The sequence below is a fragment of the Rana temporaria genome, chromosome 3 (assembly GCF_905171775.1).
Source record: "Rana temporaria chromosome 3, aRanTem1.1, whole genome shotgun sequence".
In the NCBI taxonomy this organism is placed as follows: Eukaryota; Metazoa; Chordata; class Amphibia; order Anura; family Ranidae; genus Rana; species Rana temporaria.
Genome location: NC_053491.1, coordinates 55,501,331 through 55,518,456, shown reverse-complemented (window position 1 = coordinate 55,518,456; position 17,126 = coordinate 55,501,331). Strand labels below are relative to the sequence as shown.

General features: G+C 44.5%; 1 protein-coding gene across 4 annotated transcripts in view; it reads right to left on the bottom strand.

Annotated features, from left to right (window-relative positions):
• Positions 1-17,126, bottom strand: part of TRPM7 (transient receptor potential cation channel subfamily M member 7) — a 190,026-nt gene that overhangs the window by 16,476 nt on the left and 156,424 nt on the right. For 3 of the 4 annotated variants that reach the window (XM_040342596.1, XM_040342595.1, XM_040342597.1), the window contains 2 exons: positions 14,101-14,174; positions 12,889-12,929 (listed from right to left, as the gene is read on the bottom strand). In XM_040342596.1, the coding sequence (XP_040198530.1) occupies positions 12,889-12,929; positions 14,101-14,174 (115 nt within the window). The remainder of the gene's footprint in view (positions 1-12,888; positions 12,930-14,100; positions 14,175-17,126) is intronic. The other variant, XR_005747851.1, reaches the window with a different exon arrangement.

Sequence of the window (17,126 nt, the reverse complement as noted above, 5' to 3'; positions counted from 1 at the left end):
TATAGATTCATTACACACAGAATTTATTTCAAGCATTTTTTTCTTCTAATTCTGACGATTATGGCTTACAGCTAGTGAAAACCCCAAATTCAGTATCTAAGAAAATTAGATTACATAGGACCAAAATAAAAGGATTTTCAATATAGAAATGTTGGCTTACGGAAAAGCTTGCCCATGTACCAGTATAGTATGCACTCCATACATGGTGGGGGCTTCTTTTGCATGAATAACTGCATCAATGCGGCACGGCACTGCTGAGGTGTTATGGAAGGCTAGGTTGCTTTGGTATCGGCCTTCAGCTCGTCTGCATTGTTGGGTCTGGTGTCTCTCATATTCCTCTTGAATATATCCCCAGATTCTCTATGGGGTTTAGGTCGGGCGAGATTGCTGGCCAATCAAGCACAGTGATACCATGATCATTAAACCAGATATTGGTACTTTTGGCAGTGTTGGCAGGTGCCAAGTCCTGCTGGAAAATGAAGTCAGCATCTTCATAAAGCTGGTCAGCAGAGGGAAGCATCAGGTGCTCTAGAATTTCCTGGTAAAGGGCTGTGCTGACTTTGGACTTGATAAAACACAGTGGACCAACACCAGCAGATGACATGGCTCCCCAAATCATCACGGAATGTGAAAACTTCACACTGGACCTCATGCAACTTGAATTTTGTGCCTCTCCACTCTTCCTCCCAGACTCTGATCTTGATTTCCAAATGAAATGCAAAACTTACTTTAATCCGAAAAGAGGACCTTGGACCACTGAGCAACAGTCCAGCTCTTTTTCTCCTCAGCCCAGGAAAGATGCTTCTGACATGGTCTATGGTTCAGAAGTGGCTTTACACAAGGAACGTGACAGTAGCCCATGTCCAGGATACGTCTGTGTGGTGTCTCTTGAAGCACTGACACCAGCCGTAGTCCACTCCTTGTGAATCTCCCCCAAATTCTTGAACGTCCTTTGCTTCGCAATACTCTCAAGGCTGTGGTTATCCCTGTTGCTTGTGCACACTTTTTCTTTATAGTCAATCTTCCATTAATATATTTAAAAACAGCACTCAGAACAGCCAGCTTCTTTAGCAGTGACCTTTTGTGACTTACCCTCTTTGTGGAGGGTGTCAATGACTCTTCTGGACAACTGTTAAGTCAGCAGTCTTCCCTATGATTGTGTAACCTGAACCACACTTGAGCCCTGGTTCACACTGGGCTGCGGGAGTGAAGCCGTGCGAGTTCAGCTGAACTCGCACGGCTTCACTCCCACTGGCAGTCCCGATTTCGGACGCGATTTAAGAGACATCTGTGCAGCCCGATTTCGCGGCCCGAAATCGCAAAAAGTAGTACAGAAACTACTTTTTGAAATCGGTGCAGCGCTTAGGACGGTGTCATTGCCGACAAATGCCGCCGATTTGAGATGCGATTTCACATGTGAAATCGCATCTCAAATCGAAGCAAATCGTACCCAGTGTGAACCTGGGCTAAAGACCATTTAAAGACCCAGGAAACCTTTACAGGTGTGTTTAGTTACTTAGCTGATTAGAGTGCGACACCATGAGTTTACAATATTGAACATCTTCACAATATTCTAATATACACAATTCTGGGGATTTTCACTAGCTGTAAGCCACAATCTTTAAAAGTAAAGGGGTTGTAAAGGTACAATACATTTTTCCTAAATAGCTTCCTTTACCTTAGTGCAGTCCTCCTTCACTTACCTCATCCTTCCATTTTGCTCTTAAATGTCCTTATTTCTTCTGAGAAATCCTCACTTCCTGTTCTTCTGTCTGTAACTACACACAGTAATGCGAGGCTTTGTCCCTGGGGTGGAGTGTCGTGCTCGCCCCCTCCCTTGGACTACAGGAGAGTCAGGACGCCCACTAACACACAGCTCCTTTCTCTGCAACGTAGAGAGTGTCCTGACTCTCCTGTAGTCCAAGGGAAGAGGGCGAGCATGACATTCCACATCAGGGAGAAAGCCTTGCATTACTGTGTGGAGTTACAGACAGAAGAACAGGAAGTGAGGATTTCTCAGAAGAAATAAGGACATTTAAAAGCAAAATGGAAGGATGAGGTAAGTGAAGGAGGACTGCACTAAGGTAAAGGAAGCTATTTAGGAAAAAAAATTGTACCTTTACAACCCCTTTAAAAGAAAGACATGCTCGAACTATATCACTCTGTGTGTAATGAATCTATACAATTTTACTTTTCAAATTTGAAATTAATTAACTTTTTGATATTCATTTTTTTTTTTTGATGCACCTGTATCTCTCTCACATATAACAATAGAAAAACAAACTAGGATTTTTACACTGGTTGTAAAATCCTTCACTTAGTGTCCATTAAAAGGACATTGGAAATCTTAATCCTCTGCGTTATACTGCCACCTACAGAAAGATTGGACACAGGTAGAAAATAACATGTAGCCCAGCCAAGGGTATAACCCCTCTACCGCTACTTGCATGCCTCCATTTCCTGGCAATACAAAACCAGGAGCATGATTGGTAACACAGAGGGGTGGGACCTATGTACCGCAGCGGTCTTCATGAAAAATTATTATACAATTAGAAGAAAAAAAATGTTTTTCTTTTTAGCCAATTTAGGGACACAGGAAAACTTAAGCCTTTGGGACATCCAAAAGCAGTCTAAGGTGAGGGCAACACAGTAAACTGCAGTTAACAGGCACAATGGAAAACAACGAACATGAGATGGACTGCAACACAAAGAACTGCCTAAGGGATCTTACGCCCAAAGCCGGTAATCAAATGAGGCTGAAACACCCCATCTGGTAGAACTTGGAGCACATGTGAACAGAAGACTAGGTGGCAGCCCTACAGGTTTGGGAAACTGAGGCCTTATTGCCCTAAAGGAGTGAGTCTTCCATGGAAACTGCGGAACCTCAATAAGCCTGGCAGCTATGAGTAAGCATCTATCCATGATGTGAAACATGTTAGCCTTTTTGTCCCCTGTGTCCACTTCCCACTATTGATTGCAGTGTTGCATGAATTTTTGGATGTTATACAGCTTTGGATTTTATCCTTTGTTCATTTTGTTTCAATAAATCGCCTATCAGAGTGCGGCAGTCCAGGATCATTTGTTTTTTTCACAGTTTTCTCCTTAGGCTGGTTTTTAGTTGGGCACCTGAAGGCAGAAGCATGTTTAACCATTATGGCAGTTGTCTTGTTATAGAGAGAAATGGCTGAATCCATGGTAGGAACAAAGTTCTCACTAAACAGGTACAGAGACAACAATCTGGGGAGAAACTGCAGTGTATTGTGACTCCTGTGGGTAAAACTCCTCAGTTAGAAATAGGAGTGACTCAGAATCAGACAGTCTCTGCAGTCTGCTATGGCTCAGAATCTGCCAAGGCTACATTTAAAATTGGATCCTTGGCAGAGTTGAAAACTGGGTAATTTGGAGCATAAAATACTGGATGGCTGTAGTAAAAACCTCAGACAAAAGGGCAGAGGACAGAGGACACAGCCACAATGAAGGTCTCAGATGAGCAAACAAATTCTATTACCAGAAGGCAGCATGATTCCAGGTTACAGATGTCACTACTTTTAGATGTGTGCTGCAAGCAGTGTTCAACTATAAGTGAATGTCTTCACTGGTTTACATATGTTTCACAAGGTTTTAGCGTGATTTTTTCTTTCCAATTTTTGATCACTGTTTAATGTCACACAGCAAGTCGCAGCTTCATATTTTCTTCACTAGCAACATTAGTGGGCCTGCACCTTAACCGTGCGCATCCTCCTTTTCCACTTCCATTTTAGTATTAGCATCTAGAATCGCATGTTGAATCCATGAAGGCAATTTACAGGGTAATGGGTAGAAAAATTTAAAACTGCAGATTAGGGCAGCTGGAAGTGACCGTAAGCCTAGGTTCACACTGCTGCGAATTCAAAATTGCGGTAAAATGCGCGATTTTACTGCGATTTTGCCGCGATTTCGGCCGCAATTTAATGTAAATCGCGGCCCGAAATCGCAAAAAGTAGTACAGGAACTACTTTTTGAAATCGCAGATGCGGCGTCGCACTGATTAGGACAGTGCCATTGCCGACAATTGCCGCCGATTTGAGATGCGATTTGACATGTCAAATCGCATCTCAAATCGTTCCAAATCGTACCCAGTGTGAACCAGGGCTAAAAGTCAGTGGGGAAAAGGAAAACTCTGGGACCCAGCGACCAATAAAAATGAAGGAGGCCCCAATGTCTGGGGTGTCCTCAATGCCAAGGATGACTGTGCCAGGTAGCTGCAAATCAGTGAGAAGACACCTGCAGCTGTCTACAGTAGAGTCCAGATTGAGGACAAAAAGATTGCTTAAAAAAAATGTAGTTTACAAGTTACATCTCTAAAGCCGCAGCTTGTAAGAGGCGTCCACCCTCCTAGAGCAGCAACACAAAACCGACCTATAGTTTTTATTTTTAGCCATTGTTCAATCCTCCTGTAGGGCGCAGTATATTCTACAGGTTTAAGACTTCCAGTGTCCTTTAATCGACAAGACAGAAAAAGTATTTCTTTAAGCCATTACCCAAAGTTGAGTGGGCAAGTCTAACACCCCATCCACACTTGTGCGACTTGTCATGCAACTTTGGACATCAAAGTCACATGACAAGTCATACCCTATGTTTTACAAGTATAACCATTCATATATGTGCAACTTAAAACTGTAGCAACTTCAAAGTAGTTCATGTACTACGCCTTAGGAGTTGTACAAGTGTGAATGGAGCCTTAAGCCCAAAAGAATGAAAATACAACAATTTGCTTCTTGTTTACTTATTTATTTTAAACTGTCAGATGCTGCAGCAAGCTTTAGAATACCCTGTTCTGGTAGCAAGCAGGAGAGTCAAACGACTGCCCCCACAAACACTGCTCCAATCAACTGCACTCTTTCTTCCTGAAATGAAATGGTGATTGCAGCAGTGTTTTTGGAGGGAGGGTGGCGTGTGTAAGAGCAGCAGTCCCAATCCTACATGCTGCCAGCAAAGGGTATTTTCATCTTTGCTTCAGGACTTGGTTAAAAGTAAAAAAAAGCACACATTTGTTACTGTATATGGAACCTACTTTGGGACTCATGCTCAGGGATGCATTTGGGCATACAATGTATTTCCATGCTCTGGATACAGAGCTTCACTTTTTCCATATTTTGTTATGTTACAGTCTTATTTCAAAATGGATTAAATGTATTATTTTCCTCACATTTCTACAAACAATACCCCATAATGACAATGTGAGAGAAGTTTGTTTGAAGTCTTTGCAAATTTAATAAGAAAAAAAATACATAGGGCCAGATCCTCAAAGAAGTTACGCTGGCATATCTATTGATACGCCGCGTAACTTCTAGTTTGCTCTGGCGTATCTTTGTTTTTTATCCACAAAACAAGATACGCCTGAAGCTGGGCTAGATCCGACTGACGTACATCGTCGGATCTAAGGTTCATACTTACGCTGGCCGCTAGGTGGCGTTTCCGTCGATTTCCGCGGCGAGTATGCAAATTAGCTAGATACGGCGATCCACGAACGTACGTCCGGCGCATTTTTTTTATGTCGTTTCCGTAAGGCTTTTTCGGCGTATAGTTACCCCTGCTATATGAGGCGTACTCAATGTTAAGTATGGACGTCGTTCCCGCGTCGAATTTTGAAAATTTTACGTTGTTTGCGTAAGTCGTTCGCGAATAGGGCTTTGCGTAGAATGACGTTCACGTCGTAAGCATTGGCTTGTTGCGGGTTAATTTCGAGCATGCGCACTGGGATACCCCCACGGACGGCGCATGCGCCGTTCAAAAAAAACTTAATTTACGTTGGGTCAAGACGTATTGACATAAAACACGCCCCCATCACATCCATTTGAATTGCGCGCCCTTACGCCGCCAAAGTTACACTACGCCACCGTAACTTACAGCGCAAATTCTTTCAGGATAAGGAAAATACGCTGTAAGTTACGGCGGCGTAGTGTATCAGAGATACGCTACGCCGGACACAACAATGCGCCACGCTACGTGGATCTGCCCCATAAAGTATTTACATCCTTTGCCATGACACTCAAAATTTAGCTCAGGTGCATCCAGTTTCCTTTGATCATCCTTGAGATGTTTCTACAACTTGATTGGAGTCCACCTGTGGTAAATTCAGTTGATTGGACATGACTTGGAAAGGCACACGCCTGTCTATAGAAGGTCCCACAGTTAACAGTGCATGTCAGAGCACAAACCAAGCCATGAAGTCCAAGGAATTGTCTGTACACCTCTGAGACAGGATTGTATGGAGGCACAGATTTGGGGAAGGGTACAGCAGATTTTCTGCAGAATTGAAAGTTTCAATGAGCAGAATGGCCTCCATCATCCATAAATGGAAGAAGTTTGGAACCACCAGGACTCTTCTTAGAGCGGGCCACCCAGCCAAAGTGAGCAATCGGGGGACAAGGGTCTATGTCAGGGAGAAGTCACAAAAATAGGTGTGCCAAGCAGAGGTGTATTTAGGTTTTGTGCTGCCCTAGGCCTGACTAAACTCGCGCATCCCCCAATTTAAATATGACACACCCCTTCCTGACAAGGCCACGCCCGTTTCTGTTTAAGACCCGCCCTAAAAAAAATAGTGGGGACACTAGTTCTGAGGGCCTGTTGGGTGGGCAATGAATTCCCTTAATTTGCATAATTTCCTCTCACTTCCTTTTTGGCTATGGGGTAGGAAGTGAAGGGAAATTTCTGCAATGGGTCGGGGGTGGTAAAAAATAAACTGACAGGGGCTATAACCCCCCCCTTAATCTATCCAAAATTAAAAATAAAGTGTTGCCTATAGTTCTACTTTAAGCACAAATTTCTGATAATTTTATGGAGAGGACTAAGAAGATATAACCATGCCAATGGTGCAGCAGAATACCCCCCACCCCCACAGTTGCAGAATGCCGGCCGCCTGCATACCAGAAGCAGTGCGGACGCTTTATGGGGGTGCTAGACTAATCTGCCTCTCAGCCCAGTCCGCCCCATAAGACTGCCGCTACACTAACAGTGTAGCGCAAGCCGGTGGGGACTCTTTCCGTGCTGCCCCCCTGCAAAGTGCTGCCCTAGGCCTGGGCCTTGTTGGCCTAGGCCAGGATACAGCGCTGGTGCCAAGCTTGTAGCATCATATTTAAAAAGACTTGAGGCTGTAATTGGTGCCAAAGGTGCTTCAACAACGTATTGAGCAAAGGCTGTGAATACTTACGTACATGTGTGATGTTTTTATTTTTAATAAATTTGCAAATATTTCAAACAAACTTCTTTTATGGTGTCAGTATGGGGTATTTGTGACGGTATCGGTATGATATCCCCGTCAACGTTCCCTTCTTCCCATAACGAAAATCACCCCAATATTCCACGAGGAGGGATATCCCTGGAATCGCCCAGAAAGCCACACATGAGACAAGCTTACTGCTTGAACAACACAGACTTTAATGTTATAACACACACAGCTTATATGTCATTTCCAAAACTGTTACAATGACAAATCTCCGCCCCCCTCACACTGGGGCTTCCATACAGATGAGTAGGTAGACACGACGGGGCCGATGCTGAAACACATTTTCTTTAGACAATGACATCAATGACGCTGAGCACTAGCTGTACTGAATACATCAACCAGACCGCTCGACCCCGCATATAGAGAGATAATTACCACAATGAAGCAATCAGAATAATTAACACAAGCCACTTAAACCCAGCTCTCCTTCACACAACACAATAGATCAATTAACCTTTAGAAATAGTGAGGGGACATTAGCACATCAATAACCTGGCTAGCAGGGAGCAGTAAACTGAGACATATAGGCAAATGTATCACAATGGCCCCCCTTTTGCTCCCTGCTCCGGCAAACCCGGTTGGACCTTCCCTGGTCCAGTAGGGTTGACGGGTTCAGAGCTATTAGTCAGAGGTTAACTCCGTTTGGCATGACTGACCTCCCTTGGCAACTGCTTCAGACTCAGGTATGTCACCGGGTCGTCAGATCACACGCCGGTCAGTCCCCAAGTCTTTGTGCGATCTGCAAAGTCACCAGAAGTCAGTGTGAAGACAGCGAATGGGTCTGTGCACCGCCGTCTAGGTGTCCCGCTATGGGAGGGGGCAGGTTATGGCTCTGAAGTGACAATCCCAGGAGATTCATAAAAAGAAAAAGTTATATTTGTTGAAATGCTGTAGCACTGGTGCTCAGAGTCCGGGGGGGGGGGGGGGGGGGGGAAATCAGAGCCCCATAAGGTCAGCCACCCCCTGCTCCCTCCGCAGCCGCCGGTTCTCCTCTTGGAGCTTCTCCAGCTCCATCTCCAGTTCATGCTGCTGTGACCTCAGGTGGTTGTTCTCCTCCTCCATGCGGCTTATGCACTCCTCCAGCTCTATGTACTCACGGATCAGCTCCTGCTTGCTCATGTCCTGCAGGCTCTCCACGTGGTCCTTCATCATCAGGAACTGGGTGGTGGTGTAAGGGGCCACTGGTGGGCCCTTGGCGAACATCTCGGCACACATTTGGGACGCCTGCTGCGACTCCCTCTCCTCCAGTCGCTTCTTCTCCTCCCAGGTCAGCTTGTTATACGGCTTCCAGGACCTCTTCTTCTTGAAGGGTGGCCGGCGGTGCCTCTTTCTGCCCAGCTCCCTCCAGGGCCCCTCCGGCTCAGGGCTGTCGCCCATGACCAGCTGACAATGGTGTTCCCTGTTGTCCGTAATAACAGATTGTACCATGAGGGCTTCGTAAGGGGTGACCAATGGTTCTTCCTGACCCAGCTCCTTTGGATCCCAAGCCGAGTCTACACAATGGGCTGCTGCTGGTGGGCGGTACCCAGGTTGAGACCAATTTGACCTGGTGTTGTCATTCATGGGGCAATTCTGCTTGAAGTGACCCAGCTGTTTGCACCGGAAGCAGCGTTGTTCGTTGCCCTCCTGGCGATGATAGCGAGGGCTAGATGTCACCGGTCTGTTAGGAGGTTGGTATCTAGCGGTTGGTGGGTGTGAGGGCACCGTTTGTGGTGGAGGTTGTTCCTGTGGTGTGACCTGGTTCGTCTTGCGAGTATCTGCATATTCATCCGCCAACTTCGCGGCCTCTGGTAGAGTCATGGGGCTGCGATCTCTCACCCAATCTTTGACGTCCGTCTGGATGTGATTGTAAAATTGCTCCAGGAGCATTAGTTGCAAAATGTCCTCTGCGGTGGTGGCCTGGCTGCTGTTAGCCCAGTTAGAGGCCGACCGGGACAATTGGCATGCCCATTCCGCATAAGAGTCTTTCGTGGTTTTGCGTGAGTCCCTGAACTTCTGTCGGTGGGACTCTGGGGTTACTGCATAACGAGCCAGGAGCACTTCTTTAACCCGGGCGTAGCTATGAATATCCTGATCTGGCATGGTCCGGAAAGCATCAGAAGCTTTGCCTGACAGTTTGCCTGACAATATTGCAACCCAGTCTCCTCTAGCTATTCGGTGCAGGTTACATTGTCGCTCAAAATCCGCCAGGAAGTTATCAATCTCACAGTCCTTTTCATCAAAAGCTTTAAAAGCGCTAAACGGAATCTTCCTTGCGTCTGCTGTGCTGTACTCACTGTTTGGAGAATGTGCGGCTGCTTGTTGGACTGCTGCCAGTTTTAACTGTAGTTCTGCGTCCCTTATTTGTTTATCCTTCTGTAGTTCTGCGTCCCTTATTTGTTTATCCTTCTGTAGCTCCGCGTCTCTCATTTCTTTAGCCTCCTTCGCTAACAGGTCCATCACTTTCAGTACCACATCTGGCGTTGGGTTCGGGCCGAACCACGCTAGCTTCTCTCTCATTAGCTTGTTGGCTGGCGATTCCTCCTCCTGAATCACTGGTGTCTCCATCTCTTGTACTGCTGGCGTTGCTGCAATCCCGTCCTCCTGGTCTAGCTCCATTGATTCTGCTATGATGACCCGCTTGGTTTTGTTGCTAGCAATCCTTCCACGAACTTCCAGTAGTTCTTCCAGTGTCTGCTTGGAATCCGGGTGTGAAGGGGAATAGAAGGGAAAAATCCCACTGCTACCAACCAATTGTGACGGTATCGGTATGATATCCCCGTCAACGTTCCCTTCTTCCCATAACGAAAATCACCCCAATATTCCACGAGGAGGGATATCCCTGGAATCGCCCAGAAAGCCACACATGAGACAAGCTTACTGCTTGAACAACACAGACTTTAATGTTATAACACACAGCTTATATGTCATTTCCAAAACTGTTACAATGACAAATCTCCGCCCCCCTCACACTGGGGCTTCCATACAGATGAGTAGGTAGACACGACGGGGCCGATGCTGAAACACATTTTCTTTAGACAATGACATCAATGACGCTGAGCACTAGCTGTACTGAATACATCAACCAGACCGCTCGACCCCGCATATAGAGAGATAATTACCACAATGAAGCAATCAGAATAATTAACACAAGCCACTTAAACCCAGCTCTCCTTCACACAACACAATAGATCAATTAACCTTTAGAAATAGTGAGGGGACATTAGCACATCAATAACCTGGCTAGCAGGGAGCAGTAAACTGAGACATATAGGCAAATGTATCACAGTATTGTTTGTAGAATTTTGAGGGAAATAATGAATCCATTTTTGAATAAGGCTGTAACATAACAGAATGTGTAAAAAGTGAAGCGCTGTGAATACTTTCCGGATGCACTGTATAGCTGTCCATAGAAATGAATCACGGTTAATGGTTTACGACACTACTTAATACAGCTACAGCTTTGGACCCAGATAGCATCCAGAGACACAGGGGCTTACACATTCACAGGTGTAGCAAGTAGCAGCATACACCTGCGTACAGCCTTTCTTACCAAGGGCTACTGCACAGGCAGCAGCTGTATATAGTGGGCACATATATATGTCCGCCAATTACACTGTCTACCCAAACGCGCCCGTGTGCCTTACTTAAAAATAAAGAGGGTTCAATTTGGCTTTAATGTCATGCCCAAAACTCACAGGCTGAGACATTGCTTCAAAAAATTTGCATATAAAACTAATTTTGCAGCAGGAAATGGCAGACAATTCCTGTCCTCTGTAAAGATTAATCATTGAAAGCACTTCATTTGGAACTAAAGGCCCCCTGAAAATTAGGATGCGAGAGTCACCTCTTGATCAAACTAGTGTACCGACAAATATCAATATTAATAATAATAAAAAGAAAACAGTAGCTAAATCTTTAGAATATCTTCCATCATGCTTAAAGGGTCACCAAAGGAAAAACATTTTTTAGCTGAAATGACTGTTTACAGGGTATAGAGACATAATAGTTAACCGATTCCTTTTAAAAATGATTAAAATTAGATAAAAAACAATCATATAATGTACCTACAGTTTAGTTTCATTTTTGCTGTTGTTTCCTGGTTCTCTGATGTACAGAGCCAAAGAGCCAATAGAGGGCAGAGATGGATTGTAAAACGAAACTGGATTGGTGCTGACACACAGTAATCACACCTCCTTGATTAGTCACCACAGTGAGAAATCTCACAGTACTGTGGTGATCAGGAAACAGACAACCAGGAAGTGTCCAGAACAGAGAGGAAATACAGCAACACCAAAGCAAAAACGAACAATGAGGACATGAAACCAGAACTGCAGTAAGGTAAAGGAAGCTAATTAGCTAAAAAAAATTCCTTTAGTGACCCTTTAAGTTAATTGTATCCATATTAGTGTGCATGAAACAATACAGTTGGGCACTGGCCATATTATTTGCACCAAGTGTTAAAATATCAGGGCAAGCTTTTGGGGCTTAACCCCTTCTTGGTCCAAGTAGTAATGCTTGAATGAAGGAGGCAGACCCTGAAAAAGCTTCTCCTGAAAATGTAACTTTTAGTACAAATAAAAAAAATAAAAAGAATCATGGACGGTACTCAAATGTTTTAATTATACTGAGATTTTAATTATATGTAAAGCTACTTAAAACACTGGAAAGAACCCAGTAGTACTTTCTTACTTGCTTTAAAGATTATATGAAGAACTGCTCAACACCTAATGACTTAAAATACAGCTGCTGACATCTCAGCATGCTACAAGTCCTGCCAGCCACACTCCTATATCATGTATCTGGGCTAGCATGACTTTAGTTTAGGCACAGACAAATCATCAAAAAATGCAAATATTTAGATTTCTCACAACCAATCCTTCTACGCATAAGTAGAATTTAGTTTCCCACGATCGGAATTTCCGACAAGAAAACCGTGGAATTTTTTCCGACAGAATGTTAGCGCAAACTTGTCTTGCACACACACAAGGTCACACAAATGTTGTCGGAAATTCCGAACGTCAAGAAAACGGTGACATACAACACTACGACGAGCTGAGAAAAATTAAGTTTAATGATTCCGAGCATGCGTAGGATTTTTGTGTGTTGCAATTGCATACAGACGATCGGAATTTTCCCTTCGAAAAAATTGAGAATCAGCTCTCAAACTTTTCCTGTCGGAAATTCCGACAGAAAATGTCCGATGGGGCCTACACACGGTCGGAATTTCCGACCAAAAGCTCACATCTAACTTTTCTTGTCGGAAATTCCGATCGTGTGTACGCAGCATTAGTGTGTACACCGCCCACTAAATTTAAAGTGAAACTTTACCCATAACAGCGTGATAAAAAAATAAATAAAAATAACGTTCTTTAGCAAGGAACATACATTCCACAACTGAGCATGTGCACAGCAGTTAGTATATACCTGAACTTTAAACGGTACAGGCACTTGTTTTTAATTTCTTTACATAGCTATAACTGCAAAAGGGGCCATCCTGAGGAGATGTAGTAGAACTTCATTTTCTGACTAAAGTTCCACTTTTACTGCATGTAATTATATGTAATAAAGCAAATGTCATGTTTTCCATCACAATAAATGTCTAGTGCAAGCTTAGAATAAGTAAGATAGGCATTCCTTACATGGGTTTACCCAGGGTGGATGACTGGGCTTGCAACCAATCCTGAGAAAGGAACATAAAACACTATTACACAGTAAAACCAGATGCTACAATTAATACCATTTACTGGTTAAAAAAAAAATACAAAACGAAATAATAAAAACTGATGAACAGAAAATGGAGCGGTTGTCTTTACAACCAGTTAGTACTATCTACCATCCTATCTATCAAATGTAGTAGACAGGTTGGTGCACACTGTCTTAAGTGTCGGCCCGTCCAGGCACCGCCCCCTCTATCCACGCCACCCCCTACATGGTTAATAAACAGATTCGTGCATAGCATGAATCTATCCACGACCGCCACTTATTTATGCGTCCGGTCCCCATCAGGGCGCCTGAATTACAGCGGCGGGGGTGTCTTTTTTGAAGCACCTGATTAGAGCCATAGGCTGTAATAGGCTTCAGAATAGGGTGGGCACACAGAGCAGAGCATTGTGCCATGAGCCCACCCAGGTGTTGCCACAGCAAATTAATATTTGCTGTTGTAACACTGATCCTCAATCCGGCCAATCAGAAGCAGGTCTGAGACCTTTTCCGATTGGCCAACAAGAGAAGACTCCCGATTGGCTGCAGAGGAGGAGGGAGGAAACTGAAGCCGCCAATGCCCGTAGAGAGAAGAGGAAGGGAATACCCATCTGCGCCAGTGAAGTGCTGCGTATATGCAAGTGCACCAGACCCGCCCGCTGACCGACGGTTGGGGAGGGGGTGCTACTCTTTCCGCCCCCCCAAAAAGAAATCTCCACTAGCCACCACCGATTGTATTGGTATGCATGCACATTGCTTACTAACACACAATATTTAATATGTTATGATTACTTCAAAATATATACATATTTGCAGTCTTTAGTATAAATGGCATGAGTTTGGCTGCATGGGTCCATCCATCTGACTGCTTGTGCTTACAAGACATTATAAAAGCTCATGATTACACAGTGCAGTGACAGTTGGGTTTGCTGACAAAAAGATTGAGCAGAATTAGGGCACTCTGTTGAGCAAACTATTATCTTGACCTTTTTCCCACACTGCTCATGTTACAGGAACAGACCTTGATCATGCCTATTTACATGAAACCGTTCAAAGAAACTTCACTTAATAGACAGAACCAAGGTCACCTAAAAGCCATTCAGCTTTTCTGGGACAAACATGCATTACAAAACAAAATGAATTGTCCTAACCGCTATAAAAACCTCCTTGGAGTCCACATTGGTTGCCTCCTCAGTCAACGATGCTCTTCGACTGCTACTGTGCACTAGAGAAAAAATACAAAGTAAGAAACGGAAAAGGAGAATAACAAAGATGTTAGCTGTATGTACTTTGAGGCTGCCTACATCAGAGTTTATATGTAAATTTAGCAGTAGACCTGGATGGACGGAGGTACTCCTCCTTGTATATGAAGCTTTGGTAACCACTAAAGTTTTCCTTGTCCTGGGAAGGTATGATACTTATGGTGCCTAATATATTTGCACCTCACCGCTACTGTGAAAAGTGCTAATGCAACACCATAAGTTGCATTATACATACCAAGACAAGAGTAATGCACAATACAATTTATGTAGATATGCTGGTAACAAATGTTGTCAGAGCTACACAGGCAGCTCATAAGCTTTTATTCTGAAAGTGGTTCTAAAGCCTTAAGGTTTTATACCTTAATGCATGCTATGAATTCAAGTGATACGAACTTCTCGTTTTTTTTTTTGTTAAAAATAAAAACATGTTATACTTACCTCCTCTGTGCAGTTGGTTTTGCACAGAGAGGCCCAATCCTCCTCTTCTCCTCTCCTGGCCATTCCCTCCTCGAGTGCCCCCACAGCAAGCAGCTTGCTATGGGTTGCTCCCGGCCGTGCCTGTATCCATTCAGACAGGAAGCCGCGGGCCTGGCCTTGCCCTCTAAATTCATTGGCTTACCAATTTTAATTGACAGCAGCGGGAGCCAATGCCACCCCGCTGCTGTCTCAGCCAATAAGAAGGGAGAGTCCCGGACAGCCGAGTCTCTTGTGCAACATTGCCAGATCGAGATGGGCTGTTGCACACAGAAGGTTCCCAAGCCCTCAGTTATTCTTACCTGAACCCAATCCAGTGATGTGCACGAGAGAAGCGGCTCCCATCACTGTCTCCTTCTTCCCTGGACATATTGACAGCAGCGGGAGCCATGTGGTCTGCCTGTGTCTTCGGCTGCATGCCCGGAGACATGTAGGGACACATACACAGACCACAGGATTTGACACAGCATTAATATTTGAATAACCTGCACTGTGGACCCTGCCCCCGTTGTCATTTACTTATACAGCTTAACCTAATCCGGTCCGTGTTTGCCTCCTGTGGTACCTGTAGTTCTGCAGTGGATATTGCACTTCATCATTAATACATTTTTGATCATTGCTGCAAGTGTGGAGACCCTGAACGGATCGCATCCCCTGAGGAAGCCCAATAGGGCGAAACGTGGGAATCTCGTCTTTGCCACTCTAAACAGCTCACGGTCCACATTTATGGGTTTTAAGCCTATGTTTTATTTTTCCCCAAAATATGACTTTTTAGATATACTTGTTAATAAATATTGAAGATTTTATAATATTCTCTTTGGTTTCGATTGCACCGTTATAGTCCCATTTAATCTGTCATGTCTATTTCAACAATTCAGGGATAAGGTGCTTTTCATTGTGATAATCTATCCACATTAGCTCATATTACATTTAAATAATTGTACACATAACAATGGACTTATACTGTTTAATTGATTGTGGGGGGTTCTTTGAACCTTTGCCGTTCTTCCACTTAAATCTTGCACAGCTGTATAGGCTCCTCTCCTCTTCCGGATATTGCTTACTCTGATTTCATTGTTTATTGTGGTCTTCTCAGAGAGTGCAGTAGAAGTTGTAGCAAGTCTAAAAAAGCTCACCCCATTTCCTGGAAAAAGGATGTCTAGCATCATCTAGCCTTTCCCTTGTCCATCTCTTTAAATTCATTGCCTTCCATTTTTTTCAATCATGGAGGATCAGCACAACATGGGGATGTTGCCTACGGCAGTCTACATACAAATGCAATCTGCCTAGGCATGCCTGTTCCTCCAAACATTCACCCATCAAGACATTTTGATATTTCCATATCTCCTCTGAGGAGCCAGTCCACTGGATACATAAGGGCTCAGGGCTCCTAAGGGAAAAGTAATAAGGGGGCGCACTCTGACACTTCAGGAAGCAATGTACACAACCCTGACAAGCCCCTCCCAACAGCCACAAATTGCCTCCATTGCTTAAACAAGTGCAGATAGATACGTGAGCTACTCTGGTTACGCAGCTAGTCCAATACATTTAAATTTTGTTTGCCCCAAAAGAATATATAGTCATGATTATGTGACTACAGAGGATTTTAGTTGTGATAATTTTCCTAAGAGATCCATGAAGCCAGGTACACACTACGGCCCGGATTCACAGACAGCGGCGCACATTTATGCCGCCGTAGCGTATCTCCTGTACGCTACGCCGATGCAGCGCAGAGAGGCAAGCACTGAATTCACAAAGCCAGTGCTCCCAAAACTGCGCTGGGTTTCCTAGGCGTAAGCCGGCGTAGGTGGAAGTGAGCGTGAGCCATGCAAATGATGGGCCAAGCGCCAGACAGATACGTTTAACGAACAGCTCATGCGCCGTCCCGTGGAAGCATCCCAGTGCTCATGCTCAGAATCACGTCGCAACTACTCCCTAAAATACGCCGGATCACTGCACGTAACCTACGCTCAGCCATATTCACGTCCAACGTAAACTACGTAAAATACGCCGGCTTGTGTTCCCTGGTGCAGCCCTTTGCATGGATGCTGCTGAGTTACACCTCCTTTATGGGGCATAATTTTACGCCGGACGTATGACTTTACGCGCACTGCGTCGGGTGCACGTACGTTTGTGAATCGCCGTATCTCCCTAATTTGCATATTTGAATAGAAAATCAATGGGAGCGCCAAATGCGTCCAGCGTAAATAAGCGCCCACTCTATGCCGGCGTAGGCAAGTTACGTCGGTGGGATGAAGCCTGTTTTTAGGCGTATCTTAGTTTGTGGGCCCGGCGCATAGATACGACAGCGCATATTTGCACTTACGCAGCGTATCTGGAGATACGTCGGCGCAAGTGCTTTGTGAATCCGGACCTACTAGTTCTTTTTTTATGTTCAACCCAGCGAGCTGAACGGAAACAAACTGGAGAGCTTGAGAGGA